Genomic DNA, 27,666 nt, shown 5'->3' on the forward strand with positions numbered 1-27,666 from the left:
TGTGTTGCGGATCCGCAACACACCACGGACGTGTGAATGGAGCCTTATACTTCAGAGCTGCACTCACTATTCTGCTGGTGGAGTCACTGTGTACATAACTTACATTACTTATCCTTTACTGATCCTGAGTGATCAGTTTTGTCTGGAGTGTACCTTTAACTGGATATAAAAGTGACACATTGGCATCCAAATATTGAAAACAAGAAGCAGCGATGCGTTTTTTGCGGCCGTCACTGTCTTATCTTTTATTCATTGTATAAAAAAAACAATACAAGTCACGTACACACAGCCCGTGGGTTTCAAGTAATCAGATATAATTAAGTCTTTTTCTGTAATACACATATAATACATACAATGTAACATGTCTACACCATGTACAGTGAGGGTTGGTCCTGCAGAACTGTAGTAGGCCTCATGCAGACCGCCACAAGTTCAAGCGCCAGAGGGGGAGGGGGGGTCTAGATATGGCAGCCGCAATACACTTTGGAAACCACTGCTTAAAAGGGACCCGACCACTAGATACTCTATCACACACCCCCAGGAAGGTCTTGCTTTACAGCCTGTCATAATTAAAGCCAAGACGTCTGGTTTCTTTGACTTTCTTGAAGCCACTGGTCCCTAACCCGTCACTCTCCAGCTTAGGCAAAACTACAACTCCCAGCATGCCCTGACGGCCCATACCCACATTAGACAACAGCTGTAGAGCCACACGTTAGGGACCACTGCCTTAGTCCGCGGTGAGAAACAAGCCAAGAGCTGCAATAAACTATTGTACCTTCCGTACTAAAGTTAATATTTTACAGCAGCCATAAAGTGAGACTGTAAAGAGGAATACATAAATAATCCTCTAGTTCTCTGTATAGATGTATGAAAAGTCTAGCTTGTAGTATATTCAATATATTAGTTTTATTTGGAGTTACTGTCCCTTTAAATCTATAAGATGGCCATTCCTACTACCGTTCCTAGAAGTCTACCAGCATTTCTTTCATTTACAGAGCAGTATTTATTTCATAGACACTAAGAGATAATCTGGAGTGTCGAGGGGGTGGGTCGTGTCCAAGGAAGCAGCATTTGGTCAAAAATGAACATCCCCTTTAAGTACCTTTATATTGCATTTAAACGGCAGCAGAAAATACATGAAATACACAATTCAGATGTAGAATAAATATATTTTACAGCATTTTAGGACCCGACTCTAAGTCTGTGGAAAGTAAGGTTATAGACGGTGGGTAGATGTAGGTGACTATTTCTGCCAAGCCACGTCATACGAATGCACTGAGCACCACCCGCTTATGGCTTAAAGTGGACGTACAACTTTTAACTTCCTAATATATCTTTATAGAGGTAGAGCTTCAGATTCCCTGCATTGGCATATATTCTGGCTCCTGCAGTCACCACTAGGGGGAGCTTACTGCATACAGTGTTACTATTAAAGGGGTTTTACAACTCTCTTTATTTAGCTGATGAACTATCCTAAAGATAGGTCATCAGAATCTGATCGGTGGGGTCCGACACCCAGAACCCCCACCGATCAGCTCATTGAGGAAGCTGCCGAGCTCTGGTGTGCACACCAGGCTCCTCGCAGCTTTCCAAGAACAGCACCGTACATTGCATAGTGGCTGTACTTGGTATTGCGGCTCAGTCCCATTCACTTGAGCTGCCCCTAGGCTACGGGATGTCACAGGAGCACTGCAGCCTTCTCAAACAATTTATCAGAGGGGGTGTCAGGCCCCCACCAATCAGATACTGATGACCTATCCAGAAAATAGGTGATCAGTATAAAAAAAAAAAAAATAATCGGAAGTACTATGTATAGAGTATGCACCGAGCTCCCTCTAGTGGTGGCTGCAAGCAATGATAAAATTATCATTTACCCCTTAGTCCTCCTGTGACAGTGTGCTCTCGTTACACCCGGCCAGAGGGAGGGTATAATAGGATGAAGTGATCGCAGGTTCAAAGAAAAGAAAAATAATTTATATATAAAATTTTAAAAAATTCCTATCATATCACAAATTTTTGTATGCATTATATGTTAAATGCATAGGTGCCATTCAAAAATATAACTCGTCCCGCAAACAACCCTCAGTGGCTTGGCTCTTAAAGGGTTAATTACTATGCAGAGGGTTTGGACCTTTGTATCAGCTCAGACCACTATACAGATATATTAAGAAATATTTTGATCATTCTCCGCCGGCCTAACCTTTCATCTGACCCCTGAATCCAGACCCGTCAGCACTAAGGAATGTACAATACGCAGCAGACCAGGAACACCGCCGCTGCCTTATATTAAAGGGATATTTCCCTTTTAACCCTTTACAGAAGACTTTAAGCCTAATGCACTGCAAGCAGCTCTAATAATACTAACAGACCTCCCAAAAATCCGATTGGGAGCTCTTTATACCAAGCAAAAACTGCACCGTACCAGTAACAGCGCAACGCAACCGTCAATTAGATGGCGGTAATTGTTTACATACTATATTATCACACAGGCGTCATGTAACAAAGCTTAGAAGAACAACGTCACTCTGGTTGTTACTGGTATTGCAATACCAGACACGTCCATGGAGAAGAGGGGCGCCGTTTCTATAAAAGAAAATCCTGAACAGTCCCATTTAAGTACCAGAAAGTGTGCTTTGAATAAAAAAAAAATATATATATAATCTAAAAACAACCCATATTGATTTTTTTCCCTTTGGATGAACAGGGAGTGCTTGACTTCTCATAAAGTTGGAGAAAAAGCTGTGTATCCAGAATAAGACACACGATAAGCTCCCCCTAGTGGACAATTAATACCAAACCACAGTTGGATTTGGTATTCTTCTGCAATAAATAAATAGTTGGAGGCAACTAAGGCAAATCGCCCTTCAAGGCACAGAAGATGGCGCTATAAGGATAGTGCAAAACTAAAATACAATTAAAGAGACCCTAAAAAAATAATAATATTTTGCTTTGGTCTGCAAGACCACCATGTATCTTGGGTATGTTGGTGGCCAATATTCGCGTCAACTCATTCATTATCCAGAGTCTCTTCACTGTCACTGCTCTCCTCCTTGATTTGGGAGTGGAAACTTGCCAGGTTCAGGTCTAAAAAGGTGGTCAGAAGTTTTGCCACTGCTTCCACGTCACTGGGCGAAAAAAAAAAAAAAAAAGGATCAGATGAGCCCCAAAGGTTTCACCACAGAAAAGAGACCCTTGAAGAACTTACCTTCTACCTCCGAGCAAGGCACTCTGTGTAAGAGGGTGGGAGATGCCAGTGACAAAACGTAGGACAATGAGGTAGCCTTTCCCAAAATATCGTACCTTCTCCTCCTCAACGTTCACATCCCGAATCTCTTTGATAAGTACCACCACTATGGAAAAGAACATATTGCATGTGGGCACTATGTCCATCTAGCTTATGTCCACCAGGAACTTCTTGATGGTGTCAGCCTCACCACCTACCTTGCTCTTGGCCTCCTTTACAAAACGTGAGAACTTTCTTGTACAAGTTGAATGTCTTTAGGACGGCTTTCCCAGCCTTCTTATCAAATATTGCTTCCTGAGAGAAAGAGAAAAACATCCACCTAGTGGCTTAGAGAGACCAACATGATGTCTTCAATGTAGCCCCATCTGACCCTTTTAATCTACTAGAGATGCTTGGAAAATGGGGTTGTTAGACTTAAGCCTGTCTTACACCTTTATCATACATGGCTAGACCCAACAAGCTCATGTGTAACTTCTACCGACCTGAGGACAACCTGAGATGTAGTTTTTAGCTTACCTCCCAATCTTCAAGATTCTGAAGAGCCACAAACAGGCAGCCGGCCACATAAAAGAGCTTCCACGCCCAGGAATCTAGGGTCAGAGGAAAACTTCAGGAGGACAGCTACAGAATTACAGAGTATGAGGCCAACAGTCCCCATAGTACAATCAAAGTCCATCAAAAAGTTATATTCAGATACATGCCTTCAAAGCTAGAGCCATAGACATATGTGGTGGCCTAATGTCTATGGGGCCTGGAAGACCCTCACCCAAGAGCTGGCATCTGAGGTGACTTGGACTAGACAGATGGAGCTGAGGCCATCTAATATGTATGGCCTTGATCTCCAAGCTTCGAGAAATGGTGGGAATAGCTGTCACCTTCCCCCCATCTGGCATAGACGAGGGAGCCTTGGTGGAAGACACAACCCTACCCAGAGAACTGTGGCTGATGTTGCCACAGCATCAGGGTCCCGACGTCCACTGTGGGGAGGATACACTGTATTTTTAGGTCCACCATGAAGCACAAACTTTATATACTACTCAAGGAAGCCAGTACCTACCTGTACTGTAATAGGCTGCAGCCAAGCCGACCGAGGAGATCCCTATAGGAGATGTAATATATTGTACATTTTACTTCACGTTTCATTATATCATGTTACACGTTAGAGGATCACTGGTCACATTTACCTCGAAATGGAAACCATCAGCATGTTGCTGTTCACGGACTCTTTTTAAGCATTTCTATTTATTAAGTAGACAATTGGTGCACTGCTCTAAATTGGCTGTGGATTTTATACCCTCACTATCCCCCACCGCCCCCAATTTTTGTAGCCTCACTATCCCCTGCCACCCCCCATTCTATAGCCACAATATCTCCACCCCCATCCAGATCTGTAAGTTGTAAACTACAGGTTCTTCTCAAAAAATTTGCATATTGTGATAAAGTTCATTATTTTCTGTAATGTACTGATAAACATTAGACTTTCTTATATTTTAGATTCATTACACACAACTGAAGTAGTTCAAGCCTTTTCTTGTTTTAATATTGATGATTTTGGCATTCAGCTCATGAAAACCCAAAATTCCTATCTCAAAAAATTAGCATATTTCATCCGACCAATAAAATAAAAGTGTTTTTAATACAAAAAAAGTCAACCTTCAAATAATGAAGTTCAGTTCTGCACTCAATACTTGGTCGGGAATCCTTTTGCAGAAATGACTGCTTCAATGCGGCGTGGCATGGAGGCAATCAGCCTGTGGCACTGCTGAGGTGTTATGGAGGCCCAGGATGCTTCGATAGCGGCCTTAAGCTCATCCAGAGTGTTGGGTCTTGCGTCTCTCAACTTTCTCTTCCCAATATCCCACAGATTCTCTATGGGGTTCAGGTCAGGAGAGTTGGCAGGCCAATTGAGCACAGTAATACCATGGTCAGTAAACCATTTACCAGTGGTTTTGGCACTGTGAGCAGGTGGCAGGTCGTGCTGAAAAATGAAATCTTCATCTCCATAAAGCTTTTCAGCAGATGGAAGCATGAAGTGCTCCAAAATCTCCTGATAGCTAGCTGCATTGACCCTGCCCTTGATAAAACACAGTGGACCAACACCAGCAGCTGACATGGCACCCCAGACCATCACTGACTGTGGGTACTTGACACTGGACTTCAGGCATTTTGGCATTTTCCTCTCCCCAGTCTTCCTCCAGACTCTGGCACCTTTATTTCCGAATGACATGCAAAATTTGCTTTCATCGGAAAAAAGTACTTTGGACCACTGAGCAACAGTCCAGTGCTGCTTCTCTGTAGCCCAGGTCAGGCGCTTCTGCCGCTGTTTCTGGTTCAAAAAGTGGCTTGACCTGGGGAATGCGGCACCTGTAGCCCATTTCCTGCACACGCCTGTACACGGTGGCTCTGGATGTTTCTACTCAAGACTCAGTCCACTGCTTCCGCAGGTCCCCCAAGGTCTGGAATCCGTTCTTCTCCACAATCTTCCTCAGGGTCCGGTCACCTCTTCTCGTTGTGCAGCGTTTTCTGCCACACTTTTTCCTTCCCACAGACTTCCCACTGAGGTGCCTTGATACAGCACTCTGGGAACAGCCTATTCGTTCAGAAATTTCTTTCTGTGTCTTACCCTCTTGCTTGAGGGTGTCAATGATGGCCTTCTGGACAGCAGTCAGGTCGGCAGTCTTACCCATGATTGCGGTTTTGAGTAATGAACCAGGCTGGGAGTTTTTAAAAGCCTCAGGAATCTTTTGCAGGTGTTTAGAGTTAATTAGTTGATTCAGATGATTAGGTTAATAGCTCGTTTAGAGAACCTTTTCATGATATGCTAATTTTTTGAGATAGGAATTTGGGGTTTTCATGAGCTGTATGCCAAAATCATCAATATTAAAACAAGAAAAAGCTTGAACTACTTCAGTTGTGTGTAATGAATCTAAAATATATGAAAGTCTAATGTTTATCAGTACATTACAGAAAATAATGAACTTTATCACAATATGCTAATTTTTTTAGAAGAACCTGTACATGTTATTCAGGCCATTTAGATATTCCAAAGTAAGTGTTTACACAAGATAACCTTACTATATATCATGTCATGAGCCATAATAAGCAATTATAAGTATTAAGGTCCATCAACAGCAGCTAAACTGCTTGATGATGGTTTCCAGACAGACTTTGTAATGTAGCACATAAACTCTTACAACTCACCAACTAACAGCGACCACGAGCGGATGCTGGGATTCCTTTTCAGATGTAGGAGGGTCCCGGTGTGGCTTTCTACCTGCATATACATGACGGGGTCTGTCATAGAAGAAGAAGAGACAAAATGAGATCAGAAAACCGCCAATGAGGCTGGGAAAGAAAAGACCGAAACTAACGGACGTGTCGCCTATGGACAGACTGGACTCGGTAGCAGTCTTGCCTAGGAGATCATCTAGAAAGGTATGAGTGTCACCCAAACCCAGCATGGTCCTACAATCTAGTGTCAGAGGATCCTCCAGTGGGCCCAGGCTCTGATACCATAGGGGGCCACAAAGGCCCAGTCTGACCCTTCTACAATCCAAGCAGGAGCCCCCTGGAACCTGCGTAATGGGTGGGGGAGGGACAACGACAATTTCTGAAGGGCCCCAAGCTGTTGTCTCCTCTTCAGACCCCTGGGACCATCACTGAAAACTGAAAGTAAAGGTCTGAGAATGGGGAAGAAAGAATGGGGAAGTGTTTGGGCAGAGACTTGTCACCCGGAGGGAGCAGCGTCACATGAGGCAATCATTAAGAGGCATGAAATAGGGATAAGTGGCGACTAAGGGGCTAGGGGCGAGTCCTAAAGAAGCGCCCGCTGCCATATGAACCCAGAATTGTGGTTCTAGAAGCAGTGACAAGGTACATGCTGGGAGTAGTAGTCCTACCACATGTAAACAAGCTACACAGCAGCTAGGATCATGCAGGAGTAGGACTGTAGGTGCCAAGTCTGAGGAATACAAATGTGCAACTTCTGGGGTTCATCGCCTGCGTGTATACACTGTAACAGCACTGCAGATGAGGACACATGAGAAGGCTGCACCCCTCCCTGCTTTGTTATTGCTCAATACAGAGGAAGTTCCTCCCTGCCCCTCCTGTAGTAACACAGACATCAGCAGCCTCTGGGCTTCCATCACACAAGTCGGTAGGTACACCGTACACTGGACTTACCTTCCTACTACTGCACCTGAAGCTCTTCTGTCTACAGCTCTGCGCTTCCCCAATACACGCTACACCGCAGGGTATGCTGGGATACGGGATGTCCCGCCCAGCCTTTACATGCATAAAGCTATACCAGCACTGGCCACTAGACGGCAATGTGTCTGTTTACCTCATAATGTTATTCCAACATTGGTCACTAGATGGCACTGCATCGGTTTCCGTACTGCTATTCCGATACTAACCACCAGGTGGCTCTGCATCTCCATAGTTTAGATTTCTATTCCAACACTGGCCACTAGATGGCAATGCATCAGTTTACTTCATAATGCTATTCTAATATTGACCACTAGAGGGCTCTGCATACCTGCAGTTTATATTTATTTTCCAACACTGGCCACTAGATGGCTCTGCATCAGTTTTACTTCATAATGCTATTCCAACATTTACCGCCAGGAGGCTTTAGCTCGATTTGTTATAGCCATAGAACACTAGATGGCTCTGCAAATGCGGTATACCAGTACTGAGCACTGGGTGGCGTACACTTTCATCTTGCTATACCAATACTTAACACTAGATGGCACTGCCTCCATTCAGTGCGCCGTCAGGGTCCAGCTCAGGTCACGCTCATAATAACCAATAGAGAACACTGGATGGCACATTTATAACACAGTACTACTCTTGCGCTGACCACCAGGGGGCGCATAATTGGCCGTACATTACAAACGGAAACTACAACAGCTGTAAGATCCCCAGGTCATTCAGGGATTAGTAGTTTTACAGCTGCTGGTATCTGCCTCAGTTTACTGAAGGCACATGACCCCTTGCGTAACAACCAGTCTGTTTATACCGTTGTCAAGACAGTAGAAAAAAAATGCGGTCTAAATTGTTGTCTCCTTTGCAGGAGACATTTTTGGTAAGTCACCCGCATTTTGAAAATATTGCGTGGTCCACAGAAAAATGGCCGCCGCGTTTCAGCGCGGTGAGGACGTGCAATTACGACTGGGCTCAAGTAGCACAGTGATCGGGTGGGCGTGTCGGGGGCGGGAATTATGGAGGAAATTCAACTTCCTCTGCTTCCCATTGGCTGAGGAGCTGTCAATCAAACCGGAGACGAGCGAGGGGCAGAATAGCATGTAAGAAGGAGCCGGAGACGGTATAACAAAGAGCAGGGTGACAGCAGAGGGGCAGCAGCTGGGGCCCTGCGCGTCCGGGGACCTCCACCGGGACCAGCGGAGACATGAAGTGTGAGAACTGCACCAAGGCGGTGAGCACCCCCTGCCCCAGCCAGACATGGCCGGCCCTTAACCCCTCATACCCCGGAGCCTCACTGCCCACGTTATGTAATGTCATGAGGGTACAGCATTAACCCCCAGCAAATAGCTGTGGGTCTGGCCCTTTAAATGAGCAATTACTTGTTTGATCAATTATCTTTAATAATTTTTTTTTTATTATTTTTATTTTTATTTTTTGTTTATATATATATATATATATTATAATTTCCTCAATTTGTGTGGTCTGGTTATTTTTTATTATTCCCTCTCAAACCGGGCCGCTACTTTTTGTTTTATTTTTAATTTTTTTTTATTATTATTATTATTATTATTTCTCAAACATTTTTTATTATTAATTTTATTATTTTATTTGATTACCTCTCAAACTTGGCAACTATTTTATATATATTTTTAATGATATATTATTTTTTATTTTTTTTGTTTTATTTCCTCCCAGCTAATATTTGATTGTTACTTTTTTATTTCCCTCCCCCCTCTGAAACTTGGCAGCCTTTTTTCTTTTTATTTTTTTATTTTTTTTTTCTTCTCAAATTTGGCCTATATTTTTTTTTTATTTTTTGTTTGACATTTAGGTTTTGTTTTTTTATTTCCTCAAACTTGGCCAATATATTTTATTTTTTGATTTCTTTAGTTGACTTTATTTTTTTATTTCCTCAAACTTGGACGATAGCTTCGGTTTTATTTTATTTTTTTATATATTTTATTTCATTTTTTTATATTTTTTTTTAGTTCAAAGTTTTTGACAGTAAAATAGATATTGTAAAATCTAATGATAAAAAATACAGACTCAGTCTTAAGCTTATTGTTACTACTATGATGATCTTGCTGCACGCTGTGTCTCTGGAAATAGGTGATATTTTGTAAGATTTCTATTTTTTATATATATATTTTATTTTTTGAGGGGGGATTATTTCTGTTATGACTTGTTGTGTAAGGTTGTTTTGGTTTTATCAGCTTCGACTTCTCATATGGAGAACATTAACCATTTCATGATCATCGTCCTTACTGTATATACACGTTTTGTTTATTGCACAATACTTTTCTATATTCATTTATTTTATTTTTTTTTACGCTATCACAGATACGTTTTCTATTTTTATTTCTTTTTTGCTGGTCACCTTTAAGAGAGAAAAAAAAAAAAAAGTAATGTTGGCCAAACATGGCTGTTTTCTTCCAAAAAACAGCGCCCTATCTGTCCACAGGTTGCGTCTGTTTTTGCAGCTCAGCTCCTTCAATCAGGCCGAGCTGCGCACACAACCTGTGGATAGATGGAGTGCTGCTTTTTGGAAGGAAGCCGCCATGTTTTTCTAATCCTGGATGTCCCCTTTAAGAATGTGTTGCAATCCTCCAGACCCCTCGGTGACCGATACTTCTTGGACCACGGTGATCTTTGGGCGTTCATTTTGAGGCCAGCGTTTGCTGTAGGACTGGTTGCCTGTGGTCACCTTTAGGTGGGGGGAGTCTGCTTGGTTGTCATGGTTACAGAGCACATCCTATTGCAACCTTTTGGTCATGAAAAAGATGGACCCCATTATAAGTCAGTGGGGGCCATAGGGTGCCGCTGGTGTCCATTGTACAATCCGTCACTTCTGTAATGAAAGCCACAGTGTAGATAGGAACCTTATGGACCATACCATTAGTCAAAGGGGGGTCTTCAGAACTTCATTCTTATGGTAGTCAGTATGGCCTTTATTGGACAGGGCACCTCACCCTGGTGCCACAGAACTCGATGAAGACCCCTCGATGGGATCATATCCGTTATAGATTTTGGGTCAAACTGTATCATGGCCGCCGACCAACTCCCCACCATGTTGGGCTCAAAAGTTCCAGTCAATATGATAACCTTAGGCCCTCGGGCAGCAGTCCAGCCACGATAGCAGGAGCCATATTGTCCTCTCGAGGCGCTCTTTCATCAGAAGCTCTGAATGTGACCTCAAATGCCTCAGTGATACCTCTAGTTAACCGCCATTTCCTCCATCTCACCGGCAACTGTACATCGTCTAGAGGGCCATGGTGTTTAATCTTCTTCTTTTTTTGGCCTCCAAGATGGCCTCTTCTGCCTATATAGGTGACAGGTCATTGTAACCAGAGAATATTGTTTTTTTCTTTTCACATTAGTCATCACAGGATGAACCTTCCTGTCACCAAATATTTTTGTGGAGGCCAACGATAGGGGGAGGGGGACTGCAAATATTTTGAGAGCTGAGCCAGTAAGTCGTCATGTTTACATTCTGGTGTATGTTACATGGGGTCAGGTGACCTGATGCCCCCATACAATCAGATCCTGTGCTTCTGGCGGCAAAACTCATGTGCATTGTGTTTCTTTTTTTGTGAAAAAAAAGATCCTTTTTTTATTTATTTATTTATTTTTATTTATCCATTTTTATAACTTTGTGATTTTGTAGTCATTTTTTTAGTCCAGTCCCTTTTTTTAATTTTATTATTATTATTATTATTTGCTTTGTGTTTAATTTTTTTGTAAAAATAAGTAATTTTTATCCATTTTTGTAATTTTGTAGTCATTTTTGCAAGTTTCATTATTATTTTTACTTTTTTTTTTTCCCCTTCTCCACAAAAACTCATGTGCTTTGTGTTGTTTTTATATTTTTTTTGTAAAAATAAAATGATGCATTTTAGTAATTTTTCATCCATTTTTGCAACTTGTAATTTTTAAGTTCCTTTTTTTTTCTTTGTATTAAGGCTACTTTCACACTGGCGTTTCTGGGTCCGCTTGTGAGATCCGTTTCAGGGATCTCACAAGCGGTCCAAAACAGATCTGACGAAACTGAGCCAAACGGATCCCTCCTGACTTACAATGTAAGTCAATGGGGACAGATCCGTTTTCACTGACACAATATGGTGCAATTAAAAAAGGATCCGTCCCCCATTGACTTTCAGTGTAAGTCAAAACAGATCCGTTTGCATTATGAACAAAAAAATTTTTTTTTCGTTCATGATAATGCAAACGGATCCGTTATGAACGGATACAAGCGTTTGCATTATAGGTGTGGATCCGTCTGTGTAGATACAAGATGGATCCGCACCTAACGCAGGTGTGAAAGTAGCCTTATTATTATTATTATTATTATTATTATTTTATATTTTTCTTCCCCCCCCCCCCCCCCCCCCATCCCACAAAAAGTTAAACTGTAGAATAAAAAAGCAAATGTAGGGTGATGGGAGTAGACAGCGCAGTGAGGTGGTTGTCCTACAGCCGAGATAATTCTCCCATTTCAGCTGCATGAATGATGTACGATTGCACAGTTTTTTTTTTTGTTTTTTTTTATTTTATTGCTTTTGTGTTTAGTATTTTTATATAAAGTTTTATATATACTTTTTTTTTTTTTTTATACTAGCTCTTTTTTTTAATCATTTTTCTTTGATTTAATTACATTCATTTCTATAGGAAATTGACCGCGACACCTAATGGAATTTTACTCTACAACAATTTTTTATATTGTTTTCGGTTTTTCTATCGACCTACGTTTTTTTTCCTTTTTACACTGCATTGAATAAAAAGTAACTCAATGTAACAGAATTCTTTTATGGTTAGGGGCAGAATATATATTATATTGATTTGTCTGTTGAATGTTTTTTGCTTGTTTTTTTGTTTTGTTTTTTATACCTATTAAAACAAAAAATCTAATTTTTATAATTTATTTTTTTTATTTTATTTTTTTGTCCGCCCAGGAATGTAGCAAGAAAAAGAAGCAGGATGCAGCTGATGCGGAGCTTTCCGTGGCGCAGGCTGTGGAGGACGGAGATGAGGTGAGAGTCAGACACCACCTTATCTGTGACCTTCCATGTGCCGTTCTTGATGAGCCCAGGATGGGCCATCACACGCCCAAACTCGGACCCTTATCTGGACCCGTCACCCCCTCCACGGCCAGACTCCACACCCTTCAAAGCTGACTGCGGCATTCGAGAACTTTTTTTTTTAAGTTTGATTTCTCAAGCAGAAATCTCCCCCCCCCCCCCCCCCCCCATAATCCCGGTGCTACGGGCTGCTAATCGGGACCCCACTCAATTAGCTTCCTTAAAGGGCAACTATAGCTCTAGCTGAAACTACAACTCCCAACATTTACAGCCAGCTTACGCTTGTCCGTTTCACCTGATGAGATTTTTCAATTTTTTTTTTTATTATTTTTCTAATGTACTTAGAAAAGCGAATTTCACCGCCTGGCCGATGCCCGTATCTTCCTGAGTGATTGCCTGGCCTGTGGAAACTGTGTGACCTCAGAAGAAGGCGCCAAGATCTTCGCGCAGAACCAGAAGGCGTTTTTCAAGGTTTTGAGTCTCAATAAGGTATGGGTGTCTTACATGGTTTAACTCTTTCTCTGTTTTTGAGATTTCGGCCATTCCAGTCGTACTGTTCTGTCATCACATCTAGAGCTGCGTTCGTAATTCTGTTTCAAAGGGATTTTTCCATCGATCACCGATACTTAGAAGAGGCCATCGATGTATGATCAGTAGGAGATCCTACCCCCTAGGGCTTAAAGTATTTAGCAGAACAAAAATGCTGCAGTACTCTGCACAGTAGATTCCACGCCATACATGTCCACGCTCTTCACTTACGGCCAAACGCGTATGAACGTCACTGTGCCATATAATTCAGTTGAAAATCGCTTTACGTGTTTGTCTTTTGAGTGTTGACCGATTGCAAGCAGCAGCCAGCAGAATTATGAATGCAGCTCTGGATTTGAATTGAGTATATGATGAATTGTCCTGTAGTTGGCATTTTTTTGATTCTAACCTTTTGTCTTCCAGAAATGTGACGCTTCCCTCCATAGACTGGTGGTGGCGTCAGTCAGTCCCCAGTCCGTGCCTTATTTTGCCGCCAAGTTCCAGCTTTCCGTCTGTGAGGCGGCTAAGAAAATCTGTGGCTTCCTCAAGAGTCTAGGTAAGTGGAAGTGTCCCTTCATCGCACTGACACGTGAAACTCTACAATGTTGAAGCTGTCAGGGGGTGGACGTATGGTTAAAGTGGCACTCTGCTCCAGTGATGTCTTGTGTCCCCCCTCAGGCGTCCATCATGTGTTTGATACAACGATCGCTGCCGATTTCAGCATCCTGGAGACCCAGAGAGACTTCATCCAAAGGTTTAGGCGGCAGACGCAGGATGAGCACGCCTTCCCCATGTTTGCCTCCGCTTGTCCTGGTAAGCAGTGCAATGCAAACACTGCGGCCCCAGATGTGTACCTCAGCCGCCGATCCCCCTCCTGCTGCGATAGATGTTAACATGGCTTCAGATTAAAGGGGTTCTCTGTGACACTGGTACTGATGCCCTATTCTTAGGATAGGTCATCTCTCTCAGAACGTCCGGCAGCCCCACTGATCAGCAGCCAGGGCGTTAGAGACTATACGTTGTACGGAGCTGCAGGCAGACGGCGCCATCTACTGTGTAGTGGCCGTGTCGGGGGTACTGCAGCTTAGCTCCCAGTTAAGTGAACGGATGCTGAGCTTGGAGTATGGAGGCAGTATTACGCCTTCTTCTCCCGCTCCATACACTGTATAGCCTCCGGCTGCCCAACGCAGCTGATCGGAGGGGGTGCCAGGTGTCGGACCCCCACCGACCTGATACTGATGACCTCTCCTGGGGATAGGTCATCAATAACTACAGCCCAGAGATAAGTGAACAGCCCCAGTGAAGCCCAATATCCTGCTCCTTTTCTGTTTATCCTCTGGGAAGCTGAGATCTGTGCTCCTGTTTGCAGTGATAGGGTTAACAGTACCAGTTTACAGATGACCTTGTGACAGGAAAAAGACGTCTTGGCCTCCTGAGGCCATAACTAAAGATAAGGTAGGGCTGTGTGAAAAGTGCAGCAGTGTCCAGCCTCCAGGAGCGCAGGAACAGCTCTGCTGAGTCAGGAGCTCTCCTGCTGGCAGCTATGCAGCGCTGTAGTCCTGCACCAGTCGGTAAAAGGTTAATCTCGCCCGTCACCCCCAGCCCCCATCACATGAGCAGAGGATGGAGAATGTCAATCACCTGACTGTGAAGAGGCTGGCCCTTTAATTATTTTTAACCCTTTCTGTTGTGTTTTTAGTGATAAAACGTTGAATAATGAAAAGGGCTTAAACTTCCTAATACACTTGGTGTCTCACGGTCGAGATCTCCGTTTTGTCGGTGAATGGACAGCTTGTGACTAGCGTAAAACTCTCTCTCCTGTCCAGACAAGTTTTTATCTTACCTCAAACGATACATTGTAACAAACTCAGCTGTGTGATCCGATCCAGCACAGGAAGGGTGCATTTCCTAGCAGGGTGCTTCTTTAGCTTAGGCTCAGGACTAGTGTTCATATCACAGTCGTAAAGCTGAACGGGAAGGTAAAAACCACGTCATTCACTGCTCGCCCCCAAAACGGCAGGATGAACAGCGGTTTAAAGAAGTGAATCTGCTGATGAAGGGTTAACTGGAATAAATGACGACAATCTGCACATGTGCTTTGTGGGTAAACGATGACACAGCTGAATTTTACAGGATCAGAAACAGACGCCAGACCTAATATGCCATGTAATGATTACTTGATGTATACAACAGCTCTGTACTGTCACCCCTCCCCCGTACCAGCTACGCCGTCACAGCGTAACATGCAGAATAGAACTACTATAATCCCGCTCCTATGTACAAGAATATAACTACTATAATACTGCCTCCTATGTACAAGAATATAACTACTATAATACTGCCTCCTATGTACAAGAATAGAACTACTATAATACTGCCCCTATGTACCAGAATATAACTACTATAATACTGCTCCTATGTACAAGAATATATCTACTATAATACTGCTCCTATGTACAAGAATATAACTACTATAATACTGCTCCTATGTACAAGAATATAACTACTATAATACTGCCTCCTATGTACAAGAATATAACTACTATAATACTGCTCCTATGTACAAGAATATAACTACTATAATACTGCTCCTATGTACAAGAATATAACTACTATAATACTGCTCCTATGTACAAGAATATAACTACTATAATACTGCTCCTATGTACAAGAATATAACTACTATAATACTGCTCCTATGTACAAGAATATAACTACTATAATACTGCCTCCTATGTACAAGAATATAACTACTATAATACTGCCTTCTATGTACAAGAATATAACTACTATAATACTGCCTCCTATGTACAAGAATATAACTACTATAATACTGCTCCTATGTACAAGAATATAACTACTATAATACTGCCTCCTATGTACAAGGATACAACTGCTATAATACTGCTCCTATGTACAAGAATATAACTACTATAATACTGCCTCCTATGTACAAGAATATAACTACTATAATACTACTCCTATGTACAAGAATATAACTACTATAATACTGCTCCTATATACAAGAATATAACTACTATAATACTGCTCCTATGTACAGGAATATAACTACTATAATACTGCTCCTATGTACAAGAATATAACTACTATAATACTGCTCCTATGTACAGGAATATAACTACTATAATACTGCCTCCTATGTACAAGAATATAACTACTATAATACTGCTCCTATGTACAAGAATATAACTACTATAATACTGCCTCCTATGTACAAGAATATAACTACTATAATACTGCCTCCTATGTACACGGATATAACTACTATAATACGGCCTCCTATGTACAAGAATATAACTACTATAATACTGCTCCTGTGTACAAGAATATAACTACTATAATACTGCTCCTATGTACAAGAATGTGATTAATATAATTGCTGCTTGTTCTTCTTCCATTAACCCTTTGTCTCTCTTCCTATAGGATGGGTGCAGTATGCTGAACGTGTTCTGGGTGACTTGGTTACACCACACATCTGCACTGCAAAATCGCCGCAGCAGATCATGGGGTCACTGATGAAGAGCTACTTTGCGTCACAGAAGGTGAGGCTGACTCTTAAAGGGATATTTTGGCGTTGTTGGCTTCTCCTCAGAATAGGCCATCAGTATCTGATCTGCGGGGGTCCGACACATGGCACCCCTGACAGTCAGCTGTTTTATGGTAGCTCTGGTGTTGGACATCGGCACCGGAAATATACAGCTCTGTGCATTGTGTAGTCGGTGGCGCTGGTCACCACTCACCTCAGTGGGGGCAGTGCTGCAGTAACCCGCTCAGTGGATAGCTGTATAGTTCCGTTGCTGGAGCCACCTGAAAACAGGTGATCGGTGGGGGGGGTGTAGGGTGGCGCACCACCACCAATCAGATATTGATAGCCTAGTAAAATTCGAGGCAACCCCTTTAAGTTGCTAATAGTCATAGTTAAAGGGGTTGTCCAGGATTAGAAAAAGATGGCTGCCTTCTTCTAAAAACAGCAGCACCCTTGTCCACAGGTTTTGTACGGTATTGCACCTCTGCCCTATTGAATCCAATGGAGCTGAGCTGCAATACCCAACGCAACTAATGGACAGGGATGGTGGTGCTTTGTTGGAAAGCAGCCATGTTTTTTCCTTTACCCATGACAGCACCATAGAGAGATGGATCCGCCCCCACAACTGGACAGGAAGCCCCAGAGCAATCGGTGTGGTTTCCTGTTCTCCGGACAGTGGAGCCTGGAGCATGCAGCCTCCAGGGCTGTGAAACAAGGAACACCTTATGAACTTAGGTTATACAGCAAATATTTGTTGTGTGGTTGGTATGAATCTGTTTGGTGCCTTTAGCATGATTGATAGATTTCAATATTTGTCAGGCTTCAGGGCCTGGTTGACTGCCTCTTGGCTTCAGGGCCTGGTTGACTGCCTCTTGGCTTCAGGGCCTGGTTGACTGCCTCTTGGCTTCAGGGCCTGGTTGACTGCCTCTTGGCTTCAGGGCCTGGTTGACTGCCTCTTGGCTTCAGGGCCTGGTTGACTGCCTCTTGGCTTCAGGGCCTGGTTGACTGCCTCTTGGCTTCAGGGCCTGGTTGACTGCCTCTTGGCTTCAGGGCCTGGTTGACTGCCTCTTGGCTTCAAGCTGAATGCCTTTGATCTTATGTTGGTTTCATTGAATTCCGAGGCCCTGTGCATGCTTGGCTGTATGCCTGTCCGGCTGAACATTTTTGCATCTATGCCGGCTTTGTTGAACGCCTAGTTGGCGGTCCACCTGTGCATCTATGTTTGCTTAGCTGAATGTCTTGCTTCTATACCTGCTTTGTTGAAAGCCTGGTCTGCTGAGCGCCTGTGCATCTATGCCTGGTTGGTTGAACACTTGTGCGTCCATGCTGGGTCGGCTGGTTACCCCATTGGGTCTGCGCCTGGTCGGCTGGTTACCCCTTTGGGTCCATGCCTAAAAAGTGATGGCTTCATGGGAGCCTGGGCCTTTCTGGTTCAGTGTTTGTGGCAGGGTTACTATTTTCATGGCCTCATGTTCTTATGGAGCTGATTGCTTCTATGTTATGCTTGCCTGGGATGACTGCTCCTTCAGCTTTTCATTGTAGCTGGCTGCTTCTGCTGCTGGGCTTATCTAGTGCCGCTGTGTGTGTTCAGCTGCTTACTTTGCATGGGCCTTGTCTATATGGTTGGTGGCTTTGGTCACCATGTCCGTGTGGCTGGCGGCTCGTGTCGCCATGTCTTGATAACTGATTGTTTTTGCAACAGTATCTGGATGACGGTACCTGGCTCTGAGCTGCTGTCTGTGACCAGCTGTGCCTGAGATGCAACCATGGCTTGGTGGCGGTCTACCTTGATGGCAATGCCTGCATGGTGAACTGGTTCTGTGGCTATGCCTGATTGACAGTTTGTAGTTTAAAGGACTTCTGTCACCCCCCCAAACAGCAATTTTCAGTATTGGACTTAATATAATTGCTAATGTACGCAGAGTCCATATATACCCCTCTTTCCTCTGGCTGTGCTTTAAATTCTTTAAAAATAGTACTTTTGTGGTATGCAAATTTCTTCACTACCGGCAAGTTGGGTGGTTACTTGCTGGTAGCCGCCGCATCCTCGGTCTAAAAAAACGCCCCCTCCTCCACTTGATTGACAGGGCCAGAGAGCGCTCTCCTCCTCTCGCTGTCCCTCTCTGCCCATAAAATCCTGCGCCTGCGCCGTACCCATCCTCATTCGGCGCTCAGAGAAGGGCGCTCGCTTGCCCGCTCCTTCCTCAGTGCGCCTGCGCCGATGTCAGCCTACACCCGGAAAAGAAGCATCGGTAATTTCCAGCACTGGGGACCCTAAGAGGTCTGAAGGGTCCAGGGTGCTTTTTGGACCTCTTGCAGCAAATCGGTGAGCTCCTCCAAATAAGGGATTGATGCCACGGTAGGGTTCCATCGTGGATGCCAGATTGCGAGAAAATTTGGAGATTTTGGCATCTGATGTTCTTTTGGTCCTTCAGTGGATCTTAGATCACTGGGTGGGGAGCGTGCCGGTGAGTTCCCTGCTACGCGCTCCCTGAAGATTCAACCGTGCAGGTGGCGTGCCTTGGAAGGGATTCTCCTGGGGAACTTTTGGTGAGGCAGGAAGAAACATCTGTCTCTGAATATAATCTGCACCAAAGGAATCGGTGTTCAGCAATCATCTTCAGTTTGATCACTCTGCGTCAAGATAAGTACTTCTCTAAGATGTTTTGTTAAATCTTTTATGATTTGTTAACATTTGATAAGAAACCCACATAAGATTTATTTTATGAGATTATCCTGAGTTTTAGGTATAATGTTGAAATTCCTAGGTTAGAATGTTTATTGTTCCCACTTTTTTAGTTTGGACCTCTTGTTAGCTTTTGGTGTCTTCATAGTTTTTATCTCTGGTATTCGATCTCTCTATGGTGCTGTCATGGGTGAAGGGAAAAATGATAATTACACTTAACGCGAATTGGATTTTCCAGAACCCATGACGGCACCCCTCTGATTCCCTCCCTGGTGCTTATGGTTGATGAGAATTGTTCTGTCTTTCAAGTAAAAAGGAAGAATGAGGTTATAGGAATTCTATTTTGTATGGCTCCTACTGATCTACTCTGGAATTAACACTGAGGGAGGAAGTGGGTGTTCCCTTTTCTATTGCTTTGGGGCTTCCTGTCCAGTTGTGGGGGCCGATCCATCTCTCTATGGTGCTGTCATGGGTTCTGGAAAATCCAATTACCGGTAAGTGTAATTATCATTTTTCCAACTCTGGACAACCCCCTTTTTAAGACACTACAACGCTTGTCTTCTCTACCAGAATCTGGCCCCAGATAAGATCTTCCACCTCGCTGTGGCGCCGTGTTATGACCGGAAGATGGAGGCTCTCAGGGAAGACTATTACACCGACCTTTTCAACTGCCGTGACGTCGACTGCGTGCTGACTTCAGGTAGGTGGCCCTGTACATAAACTAGGCCCGATCATTCGAGACCCCCACACTGTTCTTACTGTTATGACCTTTCCAGCATATGGGTGCCTTGTCTAGAACACCCCTTTAAGACGTACCGGAGCAATACAATTGTTACAAAAGTATTCATACCCCAGTTTTTTAAGTTTTAGTATTAGCACTTGGGTTTTAAAGTGGCCCAGCAGAAGATGTCGGCCATTTTCATCAGGGTATTCTCTATATTCCAGGTGAGGTGATGCAGATTATGGAGCAGAGGAACGTTTCAGTCAAAGAAATAGAAGAATCCCCCCTGGAGAATGTGTGAGTAGAGGGCCTCGCTGCCTGGGTAGGGGGAGGGGGTGCATCACCCCCAATTATTTTCAGTCCTTCTTTAATTACATTGGTTTGTGGTTAACTTGAGTGACCACCGGTACAGCATGTGCCCAGCTCTGTCAGCTTCCAGAATGGCAAATCTATCTCCATATACTTGCTCTTTTTAAGAGATCCAGTCCTCGCCCTCGAGCTGCAGAGTAAGTTCCCCTGCTGGTAGTAACGCCACTAGTCGCCCCATGGGGTAATCCCCTGGCATCCCAGTCATGTGAGCGTGCTGCCGATATCATATGACTACCACGAGACGGGAAAATAAAATCCTGGCAACCTTTATTGTCCAGTCAGCAGGTTAATTTTTATCCTGATCTTGGTTATGTGTGCTTTCACTTTTTTATTCTACTTTACATTGTTTAGTTTTTATTGTGGTAAGTGTTGTGACCCATTTAAAGACACAGTAGCCCATTTTTTTAATTTTTAACCAGCAGTGCTACTACTGAGACCCTACAGTGCACTACATCCTAGAATAGGAGTTTACTCCTACACCCATTACACGGCGCTGATGTACTGACCCACTGCACTACATCCTTCTCAGTTTACTCCTACCCACCCCCCCCACCACTTACTATATATTTTAGGCTTCCACCTACCCCCACTAGATGACGCTGATATGCTCAGACACTATACTACATTTTTCTCTGTTTACTCCTACCCCCACTAGATGGCGCTGATATGCTGAGACACTGTACTATATCCTTCTCTTGGTTCACTCCTACCCCCACTAGATGGCGCTGATATGCTGAGACACTGTACTATATCCTTCTCTTGGTTCACTCCTACCCCCACTAGATGGCGCTGATATGCTGAGACACTGTACTATATCCTTCTCTTGGTTCACTCCTACCCCCACTAGATGGCGCTGATATGCTGAGACACTGTACTATATCCTTCTCTTGGTTCACTCCTACCCCCACTAGATGGCGCTGATATGCTGAGACACTGTACTATATCCTTCTCTTGGTTCACTCCTACCCCCACTAGATGGCGCTGATATGCTGAGACACTGTACTATATCCTTCTCTTGGTTCACTCCTACCCCCACTAGATGGCGCTGATATGCTGAGACACTGTACTATATCCTTCTCTTGGTTCACTCCTACCCCCACTAGATGGCGCTGATATGCTGAGACACTGTACTATATCCTTCTCTTGGTTCACTCCTACCCCCACTAGATGGCGCTGATATGCTGAGACACTGTACTATATCCTTCTCTTGGTTCACTCCTACCCCCACTAGATGGCGCTGATATGCTGAGACACTGTACTATATCCTTCTCTAGGTTTACTCCTACCCCCACTAGATGGGGCTGATATGCTGAGACACTGTACTACATCCTTCTCTTGGTTCACTCCTACCCCCACTAGATGGCGCTGATATGCTGAGACACTGTACTATATCCTTCTCTAGGTTTACTCCTACCCCCACTAGATGGCGCTGATATGCTGAGACACTGTACTATATCCTTCTCTTGGTTCACTCCTACCCCCACTAGATGGCGCTGATATGCTGAGACACTGTACTATATCCTTCTCTTGGTTCACTCGTACCCCCCATAGATGGCGCTGATATGCTGAGACACTGTACTACATCCTTCTCTAGGTTTACTCCTACCCCCACTAGATGGCGCTGGGATGCTTCTCTGTATTACACATCTTTCTCATGGTTTATGCATTGTGCATGTTGTTGCCCCCACAGACACATAAATAATTAAAATTAATTACAATTATTGATGGAGTCTATGACACAGCAGACACGTGCAGAAGGCCAGTAATTGCTGGAGCACTGTATTACTTAACCTTCTGACACTCGGAGAGCTGTTAATGGCTGTTCTTGGCTAATGATTTACCTGCACCGCCTGCAGAACTGGTGTTGTCCTGCTGCTTTCTAAGGTGCCAGGGTAGATGAAGGAAACATGTTCCAAGTCCTGTACCCTGTAGTACTATAAAGTCATGTATATTGCTCTAAGGGTACTTTCACACTAGCGTCGCTGGATTCCGGCAGGCAGTTGCTTTTTTCCGGAACACTTAGGGCCGGATCCGGCATTAATGCATTTCAATGTAAAATAATGCCAGATCCGGCATTCCAGCAAGTGTTCCGGAATTTTGGACGGAGAAAATAACGCAGCATACAGTGAACTGAAGACATCCTGATGCATACTGAACAGATTGCTCTCCATTCAGAATGCATAGGGATAAAACTGATCAGTTTTTTTCCAGTATTGAACCCCTAGGACGGAACTCCATACCGGAAAAGAAAAATGCTAGTGTGAAAGTACCCTAAGGCAACCATAACTGCATATGAGCGATCAATGTGCATTCTGCTTATTCCGCAGAATAGTGAGTGCAGCTCTGGAGTATTATACAGGATATAACTCGGGATCAGTACAGGATAAGTAATGTATTGTATGTGCACAGTGACTGCACCAGCAGAATAGTGAGTGCAGCTCTGGAGTATTATACAGGATATAACTCGGGATCAGTACAGGATAAGTAATGTATTGTATGTGCACAGTGACTGCACCAGCAGAATAGTGAGTGCAGCTCTGCAGTATAATACAGGATGTAGCTCGAGATATGTAGTGTAGGTATACAGTGATCCAACTTTTTATCTAGTATAATGCAATGTATGTATTGTAAAGTGCTGTTTATGGGTGGACACCGCCTATTTCTGGACACTAGGTGATCATGTTTCCCTCTCAGTGGCTTTGATTCCTTTTTTTTTGTCTGTATTGTACGTGACACATTTGTATTTGACTTGTGGTCAGTGGAGGAGAGGCAGTCTGGTTAATAATGTTAGCTCATCGTCTCCTGGTGTCTTATATGGTTTTTACTTTTTCACCACCAGCTTTGGGGGAACCACATGTCAGTTTGTCCGCCATGAAAGCACCAGCTCGGATGGTTACCTCGCATACGTCTTCCGCCATGCTGCCAAGGAGCTGTTTGGCATGGAGGTGCAAGAAATCACATATAAGACATTAAAGTGAGTCCATGTGTATAGAAACCTTTGTACTGTATACAGACACTAAATTCACGTATATTATACAGTAAGCGGCGTCTTAAAGCGACACAGGCGCTGTTTATCGTCCATTTGCTGTGCTGCAGAATATCATCTATTGTCTTCTCTTATCGCTTGTCTTTTGTCATTTCAAGGAACAAAGACTTCCAAGAAGTGTGCTTAGAAAAAGATGGGGAGACTGTCCTGAGATTTGCCGCCGCCTATGGGTTTCGGAACATTCAGAACATGGTACTGAAATTGCGCAAGGGGAAATTTCACTATCATTTCGTGGAAGTCTTGGCTTGTCCAGGAGGTGAGTCCCAAGAAATGTGGAAAGAAATCTGCATCATAAATTGACATGCCTTTTGGATCTGCTTGTGGAAGCATTAAAAGTTTTGATCGGTGGGAATCTGACCCCCACCAACGGCTAGAACGAGAAGAGAGAAGCGCTCGCATATTGCGCACTCTCTCCTCGATGCAGGAGACAGACTCCAATAGAAAGTCTATGGGCTATGCTGATTCTGTATCCTGCAGCAAGAAGAGAGGACGCGCTATGCGAGCACTTCTCTCTCCTCATTCTAACGATCTGTGGGGGTCTCGGCACTCAAAACCTGTGTGTCTCTGACATATCAAGTTTTTCTAAATTTTATGCACTTTGCCACTACTGTATTTACTGTGGATTTACCTAAAGAGTAGAAGGGGAGGCAAATGAGTTCTTTGCAAGCTCTGTCTCTGATGCCACCAGATGTAAGGCAGCGGTCCTATAAGTCAGTGTTCTACCCTTTTAAACAGGCCTTGAGACATGACCTGGATAATAAATAAGCCAGCATCTCATCTGCAGACAGCTGTTTTGGGGTGATTGCTCCTCATCAGTGCAGAGCAGAGAGAACTGGGTGAGAGGCTTAAGTCAGCATCTGGGGGCACTATCTCTCCTTGGGGAGAGCGCCATGATCGACGTGAGGAGATTTATAGGCCAACTGTCTGCAGATGAGGTACTGGATTATAATCCAAGTCATGTCTCAAGGCCTAGTTTAAAAAAAACTTTAGCCGCTCTCCCCAAGGAGAGAGAGCACCTCCCCAAAAGCCATACCCTAAGACGCACGTTTTTAGCAAAGAAATTAAAATAAAATTTACTGACTGCTCCAGAACCCTCTGGCCAACCACCAATCCATGTCTTGTATGGCTTGAGCTGCAATACCAGGCACAGCCAATGAACAGATGTGGCACTGCTTCTGGATAAACAGCAGACCCTTTTTTTCAAGATTAGGACAAGGCCTTTAAAGGGCATCTGTCAGCAGTTTTGTTCCTATGACACTGGCTGACCTGTTCCATGTGCACTTGGCAGCTGAAGGCATCTGTGTTGGTCCCATGTTCCTATGTGCCCGCATTGCTGAGAAAAATTATGTTTTAATATATGCAAATGAGCCTCTAGGAGCAACGGGGGCGTTACCGTTACACCTTTGTCAGGACCGAGCAGTGTAAACATCATCACGCCTGACCCTGTCAAAGTGCAGGAGGCGCAGCCATTGCAGAGAGAGCAGAGCCTCTAGGAGTAATGGCAACACCCCTGTTGCATGTATTAAAACTTAAAGGGGTTGTCCGTTTTTTTTATTTTATTATTATTGATGACCTCTCCTCAGGTTAGATCATCAATATCAAATCGGTGGGGGTCCGACACCCAGCACCCCCGCCGATCAGCTGTTTAAAAAGGAAAGCAGTGCTCGTATTGGTGCTATGGCGTCCCCATTCACTTGTATGGGACGGCTCCCATTTGTTCATCTGATCGGCAGGGTTGCTGGGTGTCGGAAAATCGGAAAACCCCTTTAGTTTTTCTCTGCACCGGGGCTACATGTGCACATGGCACCAAGACAGATGACTTCAGCTGCCAAGCGCACATGTAACAGATCAGTCAGTTTCCTAGGTACAAAGCTGCTGACAGATGCCCTTTAATGATTTGGCTGAGCGAGTCCCAACTTCTTTCTATGTGCTGCATCCCTTATATGACCGGCTGGCCGCTAGCCGCCCCTTGTTGGGCCTGTGCTTTGACATAAACGCTTGGACCAGGATGGCCACAACCATAGCTTTCCCCCTGCAGCCATCTCTCAGGTACCCATCAAGCTTGTAGGTTATCCCAATGCTGGGAGATGGATCCAGTGTTGAATGGACGGTTCGGTCGAGCGAGCGAGCGATGAGCGGTTGGATGAAAAGATCTACTTGTACACAGAGTTTTTATTCATAATTCTTATTTTTATTTTTTTGTCTTTAGGTTGCTTGAATGGGAAAGGCCAGGCCCAGTCGGCGGACGGCAAACCGGAGCGGGCGCAGCTCCAAGAGATGGAGGCCTTATTCACAAATGTGCCAGTTCAGAGCCCAGAAAATAACCCCCACATCCAAGAGTTATACACCAGCTGGCTGGAGGGAGAGGAGTCCCAGAAATCCAGAGAGACTCTACATACCAAATACGTGCCCTCCACTCACAGCACTGCCCGCGTGGACATGAAATGGTGACAGATCCCTCCGCTGCCAGCGGGCACGTTAAGGACTTGAACTGCAGTATAAGACAGGCATCTTTGTCGTCAGAGGTCCGGGAGACAAAATGGCCGACTTTTATGCAGCCCCCCCACCGTCCTTTAAAGTCATCTTAAATTAAATGCTGCCAACGGCAGGGGTGGCACGTCTGTGTTACATATGAATTCCATGTGGGAAAGTTGTGTGTTCTCTTATGTCTGTGTCATGTAATATCACGTGGTCCTTTCTCAATCATCCTCTCAACCCTTGATTTGCTGCTAGATCCCCCCGAACTGCTGTGTGCATGCCTGTTAACCCCCTCCGTGCCGGCGTGCAGTTTTGCCTCTTATTTATACAGATCCTGCATACGTGTTGTCGTCAGTGTTGCGTAATCTGTCGCATTTCGCGGGCTGTTGGAAACGGACGAAGGCCAGAAAATAATGCAGCCACAGAACGGGAGGAGTAGTCTGCAGATATTTTGGCTGGCCAATATTGACATGACCGCTCCTTTTGGTATGGAGTAGTTTAATATTAAAAAAATATATATATTAATCTAAATTTATTTTGATCCCCTTCAGTCTAATATTTGGCACTAAAATATCAGCGCCTGTAGCTGGGGTGTAAGCCATCGCTCATCTCAAGATTTTCTCTTTTTAATAAAAATAAATAAATTTAAAAATGACCATAATCCCATACACTTTAGATCACGCTCTCTCATACATGTGTTCTGAATAGGGGGAGGGAGCAAGCTGCTGCTAGACCCGTCTGGTGGTGGCTCATCTCCCCTGAAAAACAAAGGATCAGGCATGTTGAAATCCAGCAACCCGATCTTTCTCTCTCCTGCCCTCAGAGGAAAGTCATGATGCCCTCTACAGTCATTAGATGGGCAGCCAGTGCCAACATTAGTGGCTTCTATGGGAATCTACATTTCTAATGTTCCGACAGAAAAATCCATTGTGGAATCCAAAACCGAAATCCAAGGTCGACCCTCTGATTTCTTGCGCAGATTTATATTTGTACTTGTGGATCCCCACGTCTCATTAAATTTTACAAAAAAAAAATTCCACACACATTGCCACCTGTGTTTTTTCAAACAGGAAAAAAATAAATAAAAAAATCAATGGATGTCTATGGGAGAAAAATGACGGAAATTGGGCAAAAGACACCATACCCCCAGCATGGACCCAAAAAACATCTCGTATATTAGAAAAAAAAAAACTATAAAAGTGCTCGTTTGGGCTGTGGTAAGGCTACTTGCACATCTGCATTTTCCTTTCCAGTATTGAGATCTATCATAGGATTTAAAAACCTGAGGAAACGCTTCCGTTTTTCCCCATTCATTGTCAGTGGGGGCAAAACTGAACGGAACGCACCAGAATGCACTCCGTTTGGTTGTGTTCCCACGCCCCGGACGTGAAAAAAAATGCTGCAAGCAGCATTTTTGTGTGTGTCATATGATACTGGTCAAGACGGATCCAAAAACAGACACGGGGGAAAAAAAACTGATCTGGCACCCATTGAATTACAATGGCTTTAGTGCCGGATCGGTCTTGTTCATTTTAGAGGCAATACAACCGGATCAGTTCTGAACGGATTCGGACGGTTGTATTATCATAACGGAACCGTTTTTGCTGATCCCCCTCCAGATCCAGCAAAAAATGCAGATGTGAAAGTAGTGAGGCGACATTAAAAGCCAGTAAAGAAAATGCACCAAAAATGGCAAAACACCTAAAATCTTCAATTAAAAAATTGGTAACATTTCCACGTTTACTAATACAAACGCGACAGTTTTT

At 43.9% G+C, this 27,666-nt stretch overlaps 2 protein-coding genes across 3 annotated transcripts; one reads left to right on the forward strand and one right to left on the reverse strand.

Moving 5' to 3' along the window:
• Positions 1-525: 525 nt before the first annotated feature.
• LOC121005021 (cytochrome b-245 chaperone 1 homolog) lies at positions 526-7,513 on the reverse strand. 2 transcript variants are annotated; one of them, XM_040437519.1, is made up of 7 exons: positions 7,427-7,513; positions 6,446-6,538; positions 4,302-4,343; positions 3,761-3,834; positions 3,442-3,538; positions 3,206-3,350; positions 526-3,125 (listed from the first exon to the last, which is right to left on the reverse strand). In XM_040437519.1, exons 2-7 carry the CDS (start codon positions 6,528-6,530, stop codon positions 3,008-3,010), a joined length of 561 nt encoding a protein of 186 aa, XP_040293453.1. In that variant the 5' UTR covers positions 6,531-6,538; positions 7,427-7,513; the 3' UTR covers positions 526-3,007. The 2 variants fall into 2 exon arrangements, with proteins under 2 accessions (XP_040293453.1, XP_040293452.1); XM_040437518.1 differs by having other exon boundaries at positions 6,446-6,543; positions 7,427-7,458.
• Positions 7,514-8,516: 1,003 nt separating this feature from the next.
• Positions 8,517-27,082, forward strand: NARF (nuclear prelamin A recognition factor). Its single transcript, XM_040437506.1, has 11 exons — positions 8,517-8,681; positions 12,400-12,477; positions 12,871-13,014; positions 13,477-13,609; positions 13,732-13,866; positions 16,498-16,616; positions 19,857-19,986; positions 20,232-20,304; positions 23,216-23,350; positions 23,521-23,678; positions 25,632-27,082. Exons 1-11 carry the CDS (start codon positions 8,655-8,657, stop codon positions 25,871-25,873), a joined length of 1,374 nt encoding a protein of 457 aa, XP_040293440.1. The 5' UTR covers positions 8,517-8,654; the 3' UTR covers positions 25,874-27,082.
• The last annotated feature ends 584 nt before the right edge of the window (positions 27,083-27,666 follow it).

The sequence above is a fragment of the Bufo bufo genome, chromosome 6 (genome assembly GCF_905171765.1).
Source record: "Bufo bufo chromosome 6, aBufBuf1.1, whole genome shotgun sequence".
Classification (NCBI taxonomy): domain Eukaryota; kingdom Metazoa; phylum Chordata; class Amphibia; order Anura; family Bufonidae; genus Bufo; species Bufo bufo.

Coding starts and splice junctions, on each gene's coding strand:
- LOC121005021 (XM_040437519.1), bottom strand. CDS start 6,530: ATGTATATGCAGGTAGAAAGCCACACCGGGACCCTCCTACATCTGAAA. Junction 3,351..3,441: donor TAAAGGAGGCCAAGAGCAAG/GTAGGTGGTGAG, acceptor TCTTTTCCATAG/TGGTGGTACTTATCAAAGAG. Junction 3,126..3,205: donor GCCTTGCTCGGAGGTAGAAG/GTAAGTTCTTCA, acceptor TTTTTCGCCCAG/TGACGTGGAAGCAGTGGCAA.
- NARF (XM_040437506.1), top strand. CDS start 8,655: ATGAAGTGTGAGAACTGCACCAAGGCG. Junction 20,305..23,215: donor GAATCCCCCCTGGAGAATGT/GTGAGTAGAGGG, acceptor TTTCACCACCAG/CTTTGGGGGAACCACATGTC. Junction 23,351..23,520: donor ATCACATATAAGACATTAAA/GTGAGTCCATGT, acceptor TGTCATTTCAAG/GAACAAAGACTTCCAAGAAG.